Here is an 18,083-nt window from a genome sequence, read left to right on the forward strand (position 1 = left end):
AAGATCACTGCAGATGGGGACTGTAGCCAAGAAATTAAAAGACGCTTGCTCCTTGGGAGGAAAGCCATGGCAAATCTAGACAGCACACTAAAAAGCAGAGACATCACCCTGTCAACAAAAGTGCGTATAGTCAAGGCTATGGTCTTCCCAGTTGCAATGTATGGCAGTGAAAGTTGGACCATAAGAAAGGCTGAGCGCCAAAGAATTGAGGCCTTTGAACTCTGGTGCTGGAGAAGACTCCTGCGAGTCCCTTGGACTGCAAGGCGATCAAACCGGTCAGTCCTAGAGGAGATCAACCCTGACTGCTCTTTAGAAGGCCAGATCCTGAAGCTAAAACTCAAATACTTTGGCCATCTAATGAGAAGGAAGGACTCACTGGAGAAGAGCCTAATGCTGGGAAAGATTGAGGGCAATAGAAGAAGGGGACGACAGAGAATGAGGTGGCTGGATGGAGTCACTGAAGCAGTGGGTGTGAGCTTGAATGGACTCCGGAGGATGGTGGATGACAGGAAGGCCTGGAGGAACGTTGTCCATAGGGTCGCGATGGGTCGGACACGACTTCGCAACTAACAACAACAACACTTATACTACAATACTACTTATTCTGTCTTCCAAAACCTCTTTGAAATTGTAAAGTTCCTCCTCTCTTCTTTGTTTCTGTATTTGTTTTGATATCCAATTTGCTTTCTTTTTATTCCTTTGTTTCTGGCAGTCTTTTTTTTCCACATTCAACCTGTCCAACTTGATTCCCCACCAAATTCCTCTGGTATCTGTCAATGGGAAGTTCAAGACTTCAAAATGATTTTGCTTGAAAATCTTTTAGTGTCATTAGTGCTATGTTCTAACAATGGTTCCCAGTGCACCTAATAGATTTAAACTCCTGCTTCCTCTGCTATTATTCCCAATGCACACAATTACATCAGTTGACCACTCTTGTTCATTGATTTTCCCATGCATGTGCAAATAAACAAGACTTGAGGACCTGATGTTGGGTTGGGTTAATTTTAGAAAGCTTATACAACCCAGACGAAATTGATCAAATTTAATGAAGCTTTATCTAAATGGAGTGCACACAACAGGAGATAGTTAAGCTCTCGACAAAAGTGCAAATACTAACATAACTTGGCCGGTAGCAGTGAACAGTGTCCATGAAAGTTCATGTAATAATATTGACTCTACTTCAAATTGTTAATATCTTCTCAAAATAAATGGCACAATCCTATTCCTTGACTGAATTGAGCAGTCATTAGTTAGCCAGGACTTAAACACGAACATATAAAAGTACATTTTTAAAGATCAAAGATGCTCCTTAGAAACACTAATTTTGACTGAACTGAGCAGTCATTAGTTAGCCAGAGTTTAAACACGAACATATAAAAGTACATTTTTAAAGATCAAAGATGCTCCTTAGAAACACTATTTTTCACCTATAATACAGGGAATCTAGAATTCAAATGCTTGGATTTAAAAATATAGAAGCATTCAAAGTCACGATCCTTTATATACACTGTTGTTGCTAGAGTCTGTATTTTATGCTTCCACCGCTGTTCACAATTTTTGCACGGCATAAGCGTTGATGAAACCATGTCGTTCCCAACGCAGCCCCCAGCTCTTCTCACTTTTGAGAAAATGACTTTATCATAAAGACAAGGCCTTTCACTGAGTGGTGACAGCAACCCTGGGAGGAGGGGCCACATGCAATACAGTCTTCTGGCTCCTTTCTGCAGACATATGCTCCAGTCGTTCTGTGTAGAAGCCGTTGAAGTCCAGTCTGGAAAAGAAAGGGTGGGTTTATGTGGGAAAGAGCTCTCTTAGCCCAAAAGTCCATCTAGCCCAGCTTCTACCTCCCCACTGCCACACCTGAGGCTGCAAATAGGATGTGAAGGGCAAAAAATGTTCCCCAGCAACTGGAATGGAAAGCCATACTGAGTCTGATCCTGAAGTGAGTATACATACACTATCAGCATAGCCGTTGATAACATTTGCTTTCTACAGTTTTATACACTCGATAAGAGATGGTTGAGGAAGAGGAATTTTTTTTTTCCGGGGAAAAAATTTCTGCTCACCTGTAGATGATATTGATCATGCTGTGCTCACAGTCATTGGTACTGTAAATGCTCAGTTTGTCCAGGAGGTCCAGGAGATGTGCAGAGAAATTGCTGTCAAACTTGTTTATTGTTGCCTCAAAGCCAGAACTTACATGCAAGGAATCTGCCTGCTCTGCTAAAAACTGAAAAAAAAGCAAAATACAGGACATGAAGCGTCATTTCTTTTTCTTATTCCCAAAAGGTTGAAACTGAAAGGGGAAGACTCCTGCAAATCTATGTTGTTTCCTCTACATTTCATAGCAAACTGATTTTTTTTTAAAACAACCAAAAGGCCAAAACTCTACTGAGAATCTCTACTTGTATGGTTGTACAACATTAAGAGAAAAGGTTCTGTACATTTCTACATGGTATTTTTTTTTCAAAATATATGGAACATTGTGGCTGATTCACTTTAAGCCATAAACAATAATTTGTTAACTGTTCATATCACATAATCCAAAATGAAACATACCACATGATTTAGTTGTATGTGTAAATACAATGGCCTAACGTTTTCAAGTGCTTTTTTTAGAAATTCATGAGTAAGGGAGAAAGTGGGAAGAGCGTGGATCCCACCCCTTACCTTGTTAGCAAGCTGCTTTTTTGTGGATTCCTCTATTCGTTCCTGTTTAGTAGGTGGGCCTCTCATGGTCCCATGCTCTACAGTGAGCCGGTCCATTTCATTATCTAGCTTCATGCTGTGGGAAAATCTCTGACAAGCAGAAAGAAAAGTAGGAAGGATGGAATATTCCAAAGGCAAATGTATTAGGCTTCTACAAAATTTTCCATATTCTAGAGCAGGGGTCCCCAACCTCGGGCTACAGCTCGCTACCAGGCTTGTGGCCTATTTGCAACTGGGCTGTGCGAGTGGTCGGTATGCACGTGTGCAGCTCAACTCACGTGAATGGTGGACCGGCGCGCATGCATAGCTCAGCTTGAAGTCAAGCTACATGAGCATGTGTGTGCGTGCGTGCCGGCCCACTACTCATGTGAGTCGAGCTACGCACACGCTGGCCCCCTTGTATGGCCCGGTTCCCCTCTTTCTCCCCCAAACTGGGCCGCCAAGACGCAAAGTTTGGGGACCGATGTTCCAGAGCATGTGAGAGCATGAACTTAGTGCCTATTTGCATACTGCCTACCTTTAAAGCAGCGTTGCTTTAAAGATTGTATTTAAGACATAGCAAAGGACAATTTTCTAAACTTAATTTGCATTATTGACATGTGGTTGGGTGGTATGCACGGCCTCCCAGATTTCATGGCTGGCCAGCAGCAGCCATGCAGCTAAAAATTTTACTTGATTTTTATTTTGTGGTATGCTGCCAGGAGTTGGTACAATTGAAGCAATTGACAAATCTTGTAAACAAATAAAAAAGCTGCATCTCTTCTTCAGACAACTGTGCAACCCTGGGAAAAGCAGTACTACAGACAGGTGTTTTAAAGTACTGCCAACAGGTGTTAATGTTCATGTTCAAAAGCATACATATATTGCCTTTGAAGTCCTATATAGTCCAGTACGTGGCCCTTCTCAACAAATCTAGAATAAGACTTATAGCTATGTGGGTCCTACCTGCATGCAATTGGTGAACATGACACACACAGACATCAGCTTGGAAAAAATCTTCAGTAACTCTGGGTTGGTAAGCATGCAATCCTTCAAGCAATTATCCAAGAAGCTTGTGTGGTGGCTCAAGACATCATCAATATTGGAGGCCTATTGAAGGAGATATAATAACATCAACCAACCCTACCTGCAATCATGGAAGAGAAGTTAGACGTCACTCAGTGTTATCCTGTTTGATACTCTGCAGAACAGAATCCAACTAGTTTGTCTCACAGAAGTGGTTGCCAATCTCAATTTAAATATTTTTCTTCAAACAGCCTACAGCTTCTTAAAGCAACTCCTACCCTTTGGAATTTTCTCCCTAACGTTTCCCAGCTATCAGTTCAAGCTATGTTTTCTGCAGGAATACAGAATTGGTTTGCTCTAAATCCTCAATTTGCTCAACACTCAATCTGGGAATTAACTGAGTTTTCAAGGTTCACGTAATGTAATCAATCGCAAACCAACCAAGTGAGCTGGAGACTGAATAAAGCCAAGGCACAAAGTAACCAACATTAAAATTAATCAAATGAGCCTGGCTAAAGCATGCTATGTGAAGCTAGCCAAACTGTAGCAATGATATAGCCTGGAAACATCCATACTCCCAAAGATTTAAACCAAACTGCTCAAGATAGGATTGGTAATCTTTGCTCTGTCTAGATAGCTACATGTATTTCAGAAGCATCTGGTTTTGAAGAATTGTTAAAATTTGTTTTAACGTTGTACTTGGATGTTTATCCAATTGCTCAGTTGCTATAGTTTACCAAAAACTTCATCCAGGAAGCCTGCTCAATATAGAACACATTCTGCAGTCTTTCAAGAGCCCTAGTGGTGGGATTTCCCACCCACCCCCAGTATAAGTCCTGTACAGCTTTGCTAATAGGCAAGTAGAATAGATGGCAGAAACCTACTGGCTCCTATAATTTTGACTCTCCAGCACAATTCACTCTTTAGTTATTCCAGCTATAATATAGTTCGATCCAGACTAACCAACTTCAGGTTCTTCTCCAAAATATGCCATGTGGGTTCCATCACTTCAAACATCATATAGTATTGGATATTCTGCACAAAATTGAGCATCCGCTGACGCAGAGTAAAAGCACCTGCAAACCTAAAAAGAGAGGAGCAGTGAACCCAAGGAAGAGTTCACTAATTAGAGTTGATGAAGCTATAAGGAGACAACAAACTCAAGAGAGAGTATAGGAAGTCCAAGCTTGCCACTGAGAGGTAATATGCCTCTGAATTTGGAGAGGCTGTTATTTACAGAAATCAGAATTTAGAATCAACGCTTGTTGTAGGTTTCCATTTTAGTTTTTACAAATCTAAACAACAAACAATTCACTTGAAGGGATATATTATGCTTCAGGTAAGCCTTCAATTGTAGTTAATGAACCACATAGGTTGGTATAAGGGCAAAAAGTGAATACTCTCATGAACTGTTCATATGACTTAATGCAGGGGTGCAGGGGTGAGTCCTTCGGGAGAAGGGCGGTATAAAAATTTAATAAATATATAAATATATAAATATATAAACTGCTGGCCCGCGGGCTGGATGCATCATAGTAAAACCGCAGCAAAAAAGCTGCGATACATCGCGACACATCACGTGACGTTGCAAGTTTGACATCCCTGACAATGTGTCATGCAAACACAGCCTCAGAGTAGTTACTGCTATGCTTTGCAAGCAGATGGGTTGTGAGTCCATGACCTAGTTAACAAGTGCTGAGAAAGAAATGGCACAAATCCAGAAAAGTCACCCCTATCACTGAAGATAATACTGAAGTACTAACAACTTAATTCATTGCAAAGCAGTTTTCTATGAAGCAACTGCAGCTTCAAATTTATTTACCTTTCAAACATACTTAATGTTTAGCTTTTGATCAAAACATTTCACTGGAGGAAAGGTGGAGTGGGGTGAAAGCTGGAAACTATTAACATAAATGACATCTCTACCTGCTTTTCAATTTTTTTTTACTTCCTTCAGTTTTAGAATGGCAAAAAAAATTTATTCAGAAAGCACTAAGATTCCCCCTGTATCACCGTAAATGGAGGGCCTGATGGAGGCCAAGAATTTCCAGGTGGGGAAATATTCCTTGGCAGGATATTATTACCAGATGTCAGAGATAGAAGGCTGTTTGCATAAATAGCTGAACTACTATTTCTAGTCCACTGAAAACTGAAGGGTCATATACCATTTTGATGAATGTAGTGAACACTGCTTAGCTGTTTTGCTGCTGATCCAGACGTTGCACAGCTGCCGTTCCACATGTTTACAATAAAACATGTGTCTGAAGAGCATCTGGTACCGTGTTAAGGCTTTTCTACAAGTCAAGCACAAAGTTAGCAACATACAGAACTGAAAGCTTAAGTCTATTTCTAAATAAAAAGCATTACATTTTCTCAGAAGGAAACCTATCTAGGCATAAGGTAAAGGTAAAGGAATCCTTGCAGACAGTTTTTAGTCCATTCTAAACACTTCCTATATTGAGACCCCAGATTATTAAATAATCAGTGATCATACCGCTACAAAAGTATATGGATGGCAACGTATAAATGACATGGTTCTTCCTGGAAGAAATTCCTTTCCTTGGCTTACCTGTTGATGATGAGAGACAATGGCCATTTCACAATGTAATCAAAAGAAAATGCTTCGAGGCCACTGAGAGAGAGCTCCGTGGGATCAGCGTTGATAATTGCCTTCTCCTGCTTTGTCTCAATGGCCAGAACTCGAAGGAGCTGAGTTATGAGATCATGTGGCATCAAGTCAATCTTGAAAGGAACCACAAGTGCGATGAGGTTAGCTTAAAGCTAAAGTAAAAATCTGACAAATGTGATATTGGAGAAAAAAATTGCACTTTTTTTTGCCAAATATAAGGCATTATTAATTATTATTATTATTATTATTATTATTATTATTATTATTATGTAATTAGGTTAATTAAGCAAAAGAAAACTTCGGCAAAAATTTTATTTATTTTATTTTTTATTTTAATTCCATTTATATCCCGCCCTTCTCCGAAGACTCAGGGCGGCTTACAAGCTTAGCAGTAGCCTTCATTCTATGTATATGCCTGCTTATTAGGGCTTTTCACACACATCCCAAGCGGCATTATTACAAAGTCAGCTTAATTGCCCCCAACAATCTGGGTCCTCATTTTACCTACCTCGGAAGGATGGAAGGCTGAGTCAACCTTGAGCCTGGTGGGATGCGAACTTGCACTAATTGCAGGCAGCTGGTGTTACTTAAGGAGGCATTAGCCCACTGCTCCACCAAGGCTCTTCTTCTACCCCCGAAATACAACTTGTAGCTTAAGTGCCCTATTATGGAATTATTAACTGACAAGTGAGAGTTGGGTAGCATATAAATGTAATAATTAATAGTGATAATCAACGTGACCCTTTGTTTTTGTGGTATCTGGGAACATAGTTAAAAAGGCTTTCACTTCCTCCTGGCTTATATGTCAGATGCTGTGACTTAATGTTCTCTAAAGTTGTTAATGCTTATTATTATGCTTGTTTCAGGATTTTTTTTTGTCCTGAAAATTTTATATTACTGGCTTGGTAAAGACAAAAACTACCCGGACTTCCCAGCTCTTATCTGTGGATCTGCGATCTTGTCTTTATTTCCTGGCTTTTAGAACATCTCGCCTTCATTTCAGGCTGCAGGGAGTCATTTACCTTTAAATCATCTTTAAATGGGTCGGTGTTAGCTGTGCTCATACGTAATGCTAATTCTAGAAGAGCTTCCAATCTAGTCGGAATGATATCGTCCACAGGTTTTTTCAACTCCTCTTCTGTCAAATCCATGAAATGGACATAAAAGTCACCTTGGTCCATAAGAAAGTAGTGTTTGATGGACCTGCTCAACAAAAAAAAAAGCACATATTTTCTTCAAGGAGAAATGCTGCCAAAAGCCAGCATGTTTCCACCATCATTCTCTTAGGCAAAGCAGGGTATAAAAAACCATACTTTCTGATTATTAACAAATGAAGCAAACCTTAAGTGGGCCACAAGCTCCTTTTCATCCATCAGGAAATCAAGCAAGACTTTGCTGGCATAATTATAGGCCTTCTCTATCTGTTCCACATATTCACGCTCCTTCAAAGTATAAACGACCTCCTTTGCCACTGGGCAAGTAACATCATGGCCACACTCCCGGACCACATTTAAGTACTTTCCTGAAAGGAGAAGGGAATAATTTAATATTTAATTTAATATTTGCATTTGTATACCGCCCTTTCCCTGAGGACTCAGGGCGGTTTACAGGGAATTAAAAATCAAAGCATACAAAAGTTAAAACCAATTTAAAAAGCATTAAATTCACCCTGTACATTAAAACCCCAGTTAAAATTTTCCCCTCAGCCTGGGCCCGAGAGCTCAAAGAGCCAGGTCTTCAGGCCCCGGCGGAATGATCGAAGGTCGGGAGCAGTCCTCAGCTCTACTGGCAGCTGGTTCCAGAGGGCAGGCGCTCCCACTGAGAAGGCCCTATCCCTGGGTGTCACCCGCCGGCAATCTCTCACCGGCGGAACCCTGAGCAGACCCTCCCTGTGGGAGCGCACTGGGCGAAGGGCGTTTGATGCCGGCAGCAGGTGTTCCCTCAAATAACCCGGACCCAGGCCATGTAGGGCTTTATAGGTGATAACCAGCACCTTGAATTTCACCCGGAGGGCAACCGGAAGCCAATGCAGCTCGCGGAGTAGAGGTGTTACATGGGAGTATCGGGAAACCCCCATTACAACTCGCGCGGCCGCATTCTGCACCAGTTGAAGCCTCCGAGTGGTCTTCAAGGGCAGCCCCATGTAGAGAGCGTTACAGTAGTCCAAACGGGAGGTCACAAGCGCATGAGTGACTGTGCGTAGGGCGTCTCGGTCCAGATAGGGACGCAACTGGCGCACCAGGCGAACCTGTGCAAAAGCCCCCCTGGTCACGGCTCCTATGTGATCTTCAAAATTGAGCCGTGAATCCAGGAGGACGCCCAAATTGCGAGCCCTATCAACGGGGGGTAACACCTCACCCCCCATCATTAGAGGTGGAATAACTTGGCTAACCCGAGACGCCGATATGCACAGCCACTCAGTCTTGGCGGGATTGAGACGAAGCCTGTTTCTCCCCATCCAGACCTGGACCGCCTCCAGGCACCGGGACATCACGGAGAGGGCATCACTGGGTTGGTTCGGGGTGGAAAGAAAAAGTTGGGTATCATCAGCGTACTGGTGATACCCCACCCCAAAACCACGAATGATCTCACCCAGCGGCTTCATGTAGATGTTGAACAGGAGGGGCGAGAGAACCGACCCCTGAGGGACTCCACAAATGAGAGACCTCGGGGCGGATCTCTGCCCTCCTGTCAACACCGACTGCGAGCGGCCCTGGAGGTAGGAGGAGAACCACCGTAGGACGGTGCCTCCCACTCCCAACCCCCTGAGACGCCGCAGCAGGATACCATGGTCGATGGTATCGAAAGCCGCTGAGAGATCTAATAGGACCAGGACAGAGGAGCAACCCCTGTCCCTAGCCCTCCAGAGATCATTCACCAGCGCGACCAATGCCGTCTCCGTGCTGTGTCCGGGCCTGAAGCCCGATTGGTACGGGTCCAGATAATCAGTTTCCTCCAGGAACAGAGGGAGCTGATGCGCCACCACACTCTCAACAACCTTCGCCAGAAAGCGAAGGTTGGAGACTGGACGATAGTTGTTTAAAACAGCCGGGTCCAAAGCAGGCTTCTTGAGGAGGGGTCTCACCACCGCCTCCTTCAAGGCGGCAGGGAAGACACCCTCCTTCAAAGAAGCAGTTATCACTGCATGGAACCAGCCTCGTGTTCCCTCCCGAGCCGCATAAGCTAGCCAGGAGGGGCACGGATCCAACAAACAGGTGGTGGAGCTCAGTCTCCCCATGATCCTGTCCACATCATCAGGGGAAACAGGGTCGAACTCAGTCCAGATAGCGTGCTCAAGACCGCCTGATTCCTCCACATCAGACTCTGCCCAGTCAGAGTCCAAGCCGGTCCGGATCCGAGCGATAATAACTCAGATGGGTATAGACTGAATAAAAACTTTACATCAAGCAAGGCTTAATTTGCTCTGCCTTGTGATGGAGCCAAAAGAAGTGAATCCACACATGGCACACCACAGATACATTTAAAAATACGTACTAAGGGAGGCAGTTTGGTATGGCGGTTAAAGGATCAGATCAGAAACTGGGGGGACTGAGTTTTAGTCCAGCCTTAGGCATGAAACCAAGTGAATGACCTTGGGTCACTCTCTCTTAGCCCTAAAAAGCAGGCAGCTGTAAGCCTCTGCCAAGGAAACTGCAGGGATTTCTCAAGGCCAGCAAGATTCCATCCATATGGCTTTCTCAGGCTCCGTGAACAACATGCTTTGTCATGATTAAAAAAAGAACTTTTCACTCTCAGTTACCAGAGAAACAAGTTTCACATTTTTTAGGAGCTTAGCTTAGAGGATTGTTTTTCAGGAGCCCCCGCCTTCTTTCCTGTTCACTGACAGCTAAATGCTTACCTGTGCTAAGTATTTTATCAGCAACCTTTTGCAGGAAGGAGGGAATCTGTTGCTGGACAATGGTGTATCTTTGATCCCAGTACTTATCATTATAGTCCTCCTGGATCTTTTCCTTTTGGAGTTCATGTTCCTCCACCATGAATTCACTATGCAATTAAAAGAAATGAATCTTTGGGAGTGATGAAGAACAGCAGTGGGGAAGGGCGGGGGGGGGGAGGGCACAAGGGGGAAAGGGGAAATCTGAATACAAAGGTGGAAAAGGATTTTTGTTTTTCCAGTGTGTTATACCCTGGTTACTCTGACAGCCCTAACACACCACTTCCATCAGTGCAAAGAATTTTACCTCGCCTCCCAACAATACCGCAAATGATATCCAGAAGGAAAAAAGAGTACGATTCCACAGGGTACCTATAAGGATCGTTGATGATGCCTCTGTAGATCCATTTCTCCAATATTTCAAAGTATGGAACACTGGCAGCTTTAGTTAAATAAAGGCACAGCTCCTGAGCTTGGCTGTCCCCTGTATAATTGAATGTTCTGTCATGGAGTAGGCTGAGGGTTGAACCTCCCATGCATTCGCCCTTGTCTATTGAAGTAGCTGGGGAAAAAAAGATGCGATTTTAAAAACCTCACTGTGAAAAAAATGCAGTTATTTGTTGAACCCATCACTCACCAGCAGAAGATCCTTTATCTGCTGAAAGAATCTGCTGCTCACACAGAACTTTTTGCATAAAGTCCACTTGAACGAATATTCAACTGCAACACTGCTAATCTACTAAACATGACAATTTCAAAAAGACTCACCAAGCTTAATTAGCTGCATGCTGAAAAACATTAAATACAACTCTCAGATGCCACAATGCAATTTTAAACATCTTTGAATGAGTGGGAATAATTTAACTAGCAGAATAAAAGACAGTCAAACTGATGCTACTGAAGTACATGTATAGGTTGTCCTTGATTTATAACAAATTGCCTAATGACTGTTTAAAGTTACGGCAGACTTCCTCAGACTACTTATGACCTGTTTCTGCAGTTATGATGGTCGCATACTCCCACGGCTCAATTATGGTTGTAAGTCAAGGATTACCTGTAAAAGTGATTATTGAGCTATAAGTGAACAGCTCAAATTAAGCATGTTAATTATAATAACTAAAATTATAATAAGAATGATAAGTCTCAAGCCAGCTTACAAGAGAGTACAAATGCACAATCTCATAAACCAGCAGTTTTAACCCCCTGGCTGAAGTATGGAGTCAAAGCATGATTCCTTCCAGTTCTGAAATTTCAGGCCTCTAGCAGACCTAAGTATGCTTTCTGGCTTTAGCCAATATATATATTTTAACCCTTGTTGAAATATTTTTCTTTGGAAGTAAAGGCGCAATGGAAGGGCCCTGTATTTGAAGAACAGGTATTATTTTAGTTACTAAAAACAGTCATTGAATTAGGATTTTGCTTTAGATAATTAACTGAAGAAGAGAAATGCGGGCAGAAAAAATTCCATCTGATTTACTAAAAAAACTGGCCACCCTTACATAGATAGATAAATGCTGAAAGATGGTCTAGCAGAAAATATTTCCCATCACCCCAATAAATCAAAGAAAAAAAAGAATTTCTCACCAAGAGAAGCCAAGATTTCCATGGTCCTCATTGTGGGCTGGATATAAAACCAAAGCTTCTGCAATGAGAGGAGTCCTTGGCGCTGGAGATGTTCCAGTTGGGTTATCAGGATCATGTACTCTTTAACAAGGGTCCTCATTGCTGCTGCCAATGCATGATTTACTTGTCCATATTCAAAGGAAGATTTCTCTTCCACAAACCTGCAACAATCCAAGCTTTTTGTCAATCAATAAATATAAGAATAAACAGTAGGCTAGTTTACTAACTGAAACAGGACTATGGCTTTCTAGAGTAGTTGTCAACCTTGCAACGGACTTGGCCGAAGCCATTTTCCTTGTTTCCAGTTGCCACAAGATTGGGGGGGGGGGGAAATGGGAAGTTTTCTATTAGACTAAACCAGTGATGGCGAACCTTTTAGAGACCGAGTGCCCAAACTGCAACCCAAAACCCACTTATGTATCGTCGGGTGCCAGGTGGGTGTGGCCATTGGGTGGGTGTGGCCCATTGGGTGGGCATGGCTGCGGTGGTAATGGCAGACTGGGTGGGACTAAAAAGTTCAATCAATCAATTCCAACTTTGTGAGATCTTTTTTTTCCCCACAAGAAGTTGAAATTGACTGATTGATTGAACCTTTTTTGTTTTGCACACAGTGGTGGAGGTCTAAAGTGAAAATGTTTTATAAAACCCAGCTGAAAGCCTAGGACTGGGGCGATGGCACACGTGCCCACAGAGAGGGCTCTGCGTGCCACCCGTGCCATAGGTTTGCCACCACGGGACTAAACAGTTTTCTGTCCTGTGGGAACCAAGGTCATTTATGTTTCCCTCAGCTGGGGAGGATGATCCTAGTGTTAGAAAGCCCACCTGGAAGTATTCTTGGGAAACATAATTGATTGCATAGCCAGTGGGGTGGAAACTGTAACTTTGTATTACTGTTGCTTTTGGGATGGGTTTTTAGTCTTGGTTTCACTTTTGACCGTGCTGATACTTTGTATCCAATAAACATGTTCTTAGAGCAGGGGTGTCAAACACAATTTCATTGAGGGCCGCATCAGCATTGCAGTTGCCCTCAGGGGGCCGGGTGGGTATGGCCAGGGTGGGCGTGGCCTACTGGGTGGGCGTGGCTAGAGTGCGTATGGCGTACTGGGAGGGCGTGGCCAGCTCTATGTCGTTCGCATCAAGGGTGCCTATGGGGGCCTGGGCAGGAGTGGGACAGATCTAAGGGTCTCTGGCAGAAGGAGGGTCTCTGGGCCAGGGCCAAGGCAGTGGGGGCCGTTCCCTCACTGTTTCCAGGATGGCTTTGCGGGCCACATGAAACCACTTTGTGGGCTGGATCCAGCCCCCGGGCCTTGTGTTTGACATGTCTGTCTTAAAGGAAAACTCAAGCCTCAGAGTTCTATTCTAATTGGTCTCATTTATCGGAACCATGCAAGAAGGCATAGAAGAAATGGGACGCCCAGATTGGTCCCCCCTAGTGACATTTCAAGAAAACTGCTGGTACCTGGATATTATGGAGTAACTTGCAGCGACAGGGAGGATTCTAGTGACCAGTTCCTTAACTGACATATCTAGATTGGGATCCACTAGAAAAGTGCGATTCTCTCTACCAACAAGGGGTTGTGCTGTGATGTATCTGCCATCCACACCTATCAAAACATACAGCAAGTCTTCTACAACTGCAGACTCTTGGGCTGCCAATGGTAATGTACCTGATGGGGAAATCAAAGAGATATGTTATTTTGGAGAAGGGAATACCTTCAGGCTTCTGGAGGATCACGTTTTTCTATTATAAAGGCATCCAATTAAGATACAAAAAGAATCTTCCCTGAATAATGTACACACATTAATTAACATCTCTAACTTTACATCCCAGTTCCTTTGAGGTACACAAGCAGGAACTGGATGTTACTAACATGCAGGCTGAATGTTTAAATGCTAATGAAAGACTTCAGCCAAACAATAGATTGGTGTTGTGTTTCATGATTAGATGGTGTCTTACAATCCACCACTTTTACCCACCTATTGGCACAGTTGTATCTGTACTTAAACTAGAGCTAGAGAGGAAGTCTCCAATAAGAGCTGGTCTCTCATACACCCAGGAAGGGAATGACGGGATAGGCTGGCTGGAATTTTTCTTGTTCTGCTTTTCTCGGAGTGCCTTTCGTACAAGTTCAAGAGGCTGCCAAAGAAAAAAGAGACATGAGCATTCTGTGAGTGAAATGCCTACCAAACTAGTAAGAAAGAAGCCTTTTGCCACACAAAGAGATGAGACAAATTGGTCTTTGTCACAGCAGGATGAAATATTTTTAGCAACTGATTAACTGCAGGGCCAAAAAAATAAAAATAAAATAAAAAGAGAGTGATGTCATCTAGCTCTACTTGAATTGACAAAGCATTTCTTAACCCTCCACCCCACCCAACCAGTTCATTTCATCCAGTCTGTATTACCTTCACATTCCACAATGAGCTTAAAAGTTGTACATATAACATTGCTTAGTCCACTCTAAGCACCCACAACTTCAGTACTAGCCTGAAGTGCCAGGCTAGTTTATATGGGAAGAATAATTCCTCGAGCCATTCATGTCTGGCATTTAGCGATTCAGGGCTTTAAAAATCAGCATCAAGATATTGAACTGGGTTCAGATATGAGTTAATGGCCAGGACAATTGACTGTACTAGATAAGTAAGTAACATTTCAGGGTTATTTTGAGTAACTAAAGTTGCCAAGGGATTGCCTATGCATAACATATTGCAGTACCCACCAATAATTTACTAGAGTATGTTCCCTGTGATTCCTTATAACTTTTGATAAATATATAATATTGAATTTTTGTTTTTTGACAGGGAATATGTTCTTCATTCACAATTTATTCATTGTTTCTATTACAAAGATAGGTTTTAGCAATTATTTTATTTGCAATCTCTGACATCACCTTCCAACACCAAAATAATTCCACCAGATGTTTTTAGCAATAACCAGTTGACTTTCAAATAGCATTCCACAACTTTCTTAGAAAGAAGCATCTATTGGCAAAAGTGAAAAACCTTTTAAGTCCGAGAACAAACTTACAAGTTGCTATTTTTCTCTCCAAAGTAATGATCTTATTTTTAAAAAAAGAGAAAAAAAGCTTCCCCCCCTCCAAAAGTTTCAATCTTTCTAAAGGTTTTCTAGTAAGAAGTAAATCACAATTGCTTACTAGAAAAATACATAATGTGCCTGTGCCCTTTGGATTACATGGCTTATATATAGCAAATAAACAAAGAATGTCAGAGACCTGCTGTGAGCTGGAGCCAGTTGTCACAGTACCCAGCTGTTTCCGTAACTCCTCTAGTTCTTGAACAGTCATTTTAGAAGTTGTTGAGGGGACAGAGAAAGTGAGGCTGCTGCTACCACTGTTACTGGCTGCTGCATTTGCTGCAAGTTCTGCCCTTTCCTTTGCATTCTGTTGCAAGTATTGTAAAGTCTAAAATGGCCCAAAAACAGAATTTAGAAATAATGAATGCTTCAAAGTCTTTCACATGGCATGCGTACGATTTCCTGATTATTTGCTGAATTTACTAATACCTCTGGCTACCAACATATCTAGGCATCTACTTGCACTTCTGGCAATTCCCAGAAACTTCTTATGGAATTTGAATATGTATGGCAACATGAATTTTGTACACAATGTATATAGTTAAAATAGTCAGTTTTTGACTCTGTAGCACAAAGCTTTCTTGCCCAGCTTTATGGTGAGTGCCGGTTAATAACTTTACTCAGCTTCTGAGGCATCCTTGAATAAGATGTCTACTTTATTTTTTTTTTAGAATGGCATTTATTCCATTTGTGCAGAAGATCCCCTATATCATCTAAATGGGTTTTAAGGAAGCATATTTTGGTTCGACTTCAGAAAAAGTTCCTAATGGAAAGAACAATGGAACGGACTATCTTGAGAGATGGTAGATTCTTCTTCTCTAGAGATGTGTAAATAAAGACTTGTTCACTGTCACTTAGCTATGGTATATGATTGGACAGCTGACTGGGGTCTCACTAGATCAGGGGTCTCCAATCTCTTCAGCTCACTGACTCCCTCATGAAGTTTCGGATTGTTCATCCACACCTCAAACATTTATTATATGAAATCTAATCAATACCACTTAATAGCACTAAAATAATAATAACCACAGTGGATAGTTCCATTGACCCTTGAGGGTTGATGCTAACCACTTTGGGGAACCTTGGACTCGAAAGGAAATTTCCAATGTCCCTTTTATCCCCTGCATTCTATGATCATCTCCAGTGACATTTCCAATTGAAAAGACCTCCATATTACATTCAGAAGTTATTCTGTACACAGCCTTGGAAAATTAATGTTACTTAACATAGATTTTGACTTTCCTTTGCTGTATTCCTCAGTTCAATACTGTTAGTTTAAGAATGCAAGAGAATTCCCTTCTTCCTTGTTTTCTACTCCATTCTGCATCCCACTGCACAACTGTGTTTGATCTTGACTTTTTTAATGCTTGGTCTCCTATTCAACACAACTAACTAAGAAGTAGAATTGTTTTTATATGGGCTTTCTAAAGTAAACCTTCTACCTCTTTGTCTTCTGTAAGCTTGGACAGCAAATACACAAGTGAATCAAGATGTCTTGTGTTCTTCGATTTTAGTTCATCATATTTGTTTAAGAAATCTTCTGGAGTCCGGGAAAACTCTGCAATTTTAACCTAGGAAATACATGTTATTGTTATTATTTATTTTTTAAATTTTAAATTATATAGCCCCCCAATTTGAGCAGTGTGACTTTGGGTGGTGTACAAAAACAGCCAACATAAATAAAAAATCATCAATAATAATAGTATTGTTCTTATATATTTATAAACCTCCAGAGTGCTTTTCTACTTAACAAAGTCTGTTTCCTCTGGCATGAAGCAGAATTGCTGGGTAGCTGAACTGTGATCCTGTGGTAGCAAGAAAAAAGCTGCTACAGATGTTCCCTCTATGACTGTATTATATATTCATACCCACCAGGCTATTCCTCTTTGGGGTAAGCAACATTATGCAAAGAAAAGAAATGGCATAGCCAAAAAGTTAAAGTCATAAGATAAAGAAACCAACATCACTTACCACATTTCCCAATTTTTCCTCTATCTTGGTGAAAACATCCTTGCTATCATCATCTCTGTGAATTATTTTGATTCCTACCCTGAGCAGGGGATTGAACTTGATGGGTTAACTCTATAAATTTGGATTTACCTGGGTCACTCTGGGGTAAAAGGTGGTCAGCAAGGCCAATATATATGAACCCAACTTCATATTTTGAAGACCAGCCGCTCTTTTAGGCCAGGTGTGAACAGATAAACTTGATAAACCTGGAGGTGGCTGCTGGATTGATGGAAGACTCCATCTCCCTCTCCCCTACCCTCTTTTTGGTTATCATATTAGTGTATTTATTTTGGTGTTCCTTCGTAATTGTTTATTTTATTGTTCTATTATTTTACTTCTGTTTACACACCTTTTTCTTCCTTATAACTGAAAGCCGCCCAGAGTAACCCCACGGCAAATAGGTGGCAAATAAATTTAACAAATAAACGACTAAAATAAATAAACCTGCAGTATATTTTTCCCCACTTAGCTCCGCTAAATTATTTCATTTAATAAAATGAAAAAATGAAAATCCTGGAAGCAGGGAGGGAGAGAGGAAGCCTTATGAGTCATTGGCACCCAGAAGGGCTTTATCTTCATTTCATCAGAGCTTATGCCGGGCCAGTTAACCCTTTTAAAATCGATTGGAAAAACAGTTTGACCCTTAAATATTATTATTGTGGAGGAATAGCCGGGTGGACATTCGCAGCGATCAGTGATCATTGTGCGGCGTTTTTAGTTACAAAATATCTTGATTCCCTCCTGTACAAAAAAAGCCTTTTGCTATCAAATTAGATTTTCCCGGGTCCGAAAGGGCTCCGGCTGCTCCCCGCCTCCCCCCCGTTTCTCCCGGCCGATCCACCTTGGCTCCGAGGGCTGAGGCGGTGGTGGTGAGATAAGGGGCGCGGTTCTTCTGGAGCAGGTCGATGTAGACCTCCGCCCCTTCCCCGCCGCCCCGCACTCGCAGCAGGCTCAGGAGCTCGTTCACGTCGTGATGAATCCGAAACTCGCTCATAATGAATAGACAGCGGCATTCAGGGCTTCCCCAGGGCAGTAACAACAACCCTGCAAGGCAGGGCCATACCGTTAGCGGCAAGGCGGCAAAAGCTCCACCTTTTCTAGCCCGGTCCCTCCGGTCT

The 18,083-nt window shown here is 42.2% G+C and overlaps 1 protein-coding gene across 1 annotated transcript; it reads right to left on the reverse strand.

Annotated features, from left to right (window-relative positions):
- Nucleotides 1–1,033: 1,033 nt before the first annotated feature.
- Nucleotides 1,034–18,065, reverse strand: TUBGCP2 (tubulin gamma complex component 2). Its single transcript, XM_081312778.1, has 17 exons — nt 17,807–18,065; nt 16,398–16,526; nt 15,095–15,283; nt 13,839–13,998; nt 13,321–13,528; nt 11,823–12,022; nt 10,611–10,800; nt 10,203–10,348; nt 7,685–7,865; nt 7,366–7,546; nt 6,284–6,456; nt 5,880–6,008; nt 4,678–4,798; nt 3,655–3,798; nt 2,671–2,799; nt 2,067–2,230; nt 1,034–1,771 (listed from the first exon to the last, which is right to left on the reverse strand). Exons 1-17 carry the CDS (start codon nt 17,957–17,959, stop codon nt 1,657–1,659), a joined length of 2,712 nt encoding a protein of 903 aa, XP_081168904.1. The 5' UTR covers nt 17,960–18,065; the 3' UTR covers nt 1,034–1,656.
- Between the last annotated feature and the right edge of the window lie 18 nt (nt 18,066–18,083).

This window comes from Vipera berus, assembly GCF_964194415.1.
Source record: "Vipera berus genome assembly, chromosome: 1".
In the NCBI taxonomy this organism is placed as follows: domain Eukaryota; kingdom Metazoa; phylum Chordata; class Lepidosauria; order Squamata; family Viperidae; genus Vipera; species Vipera berus.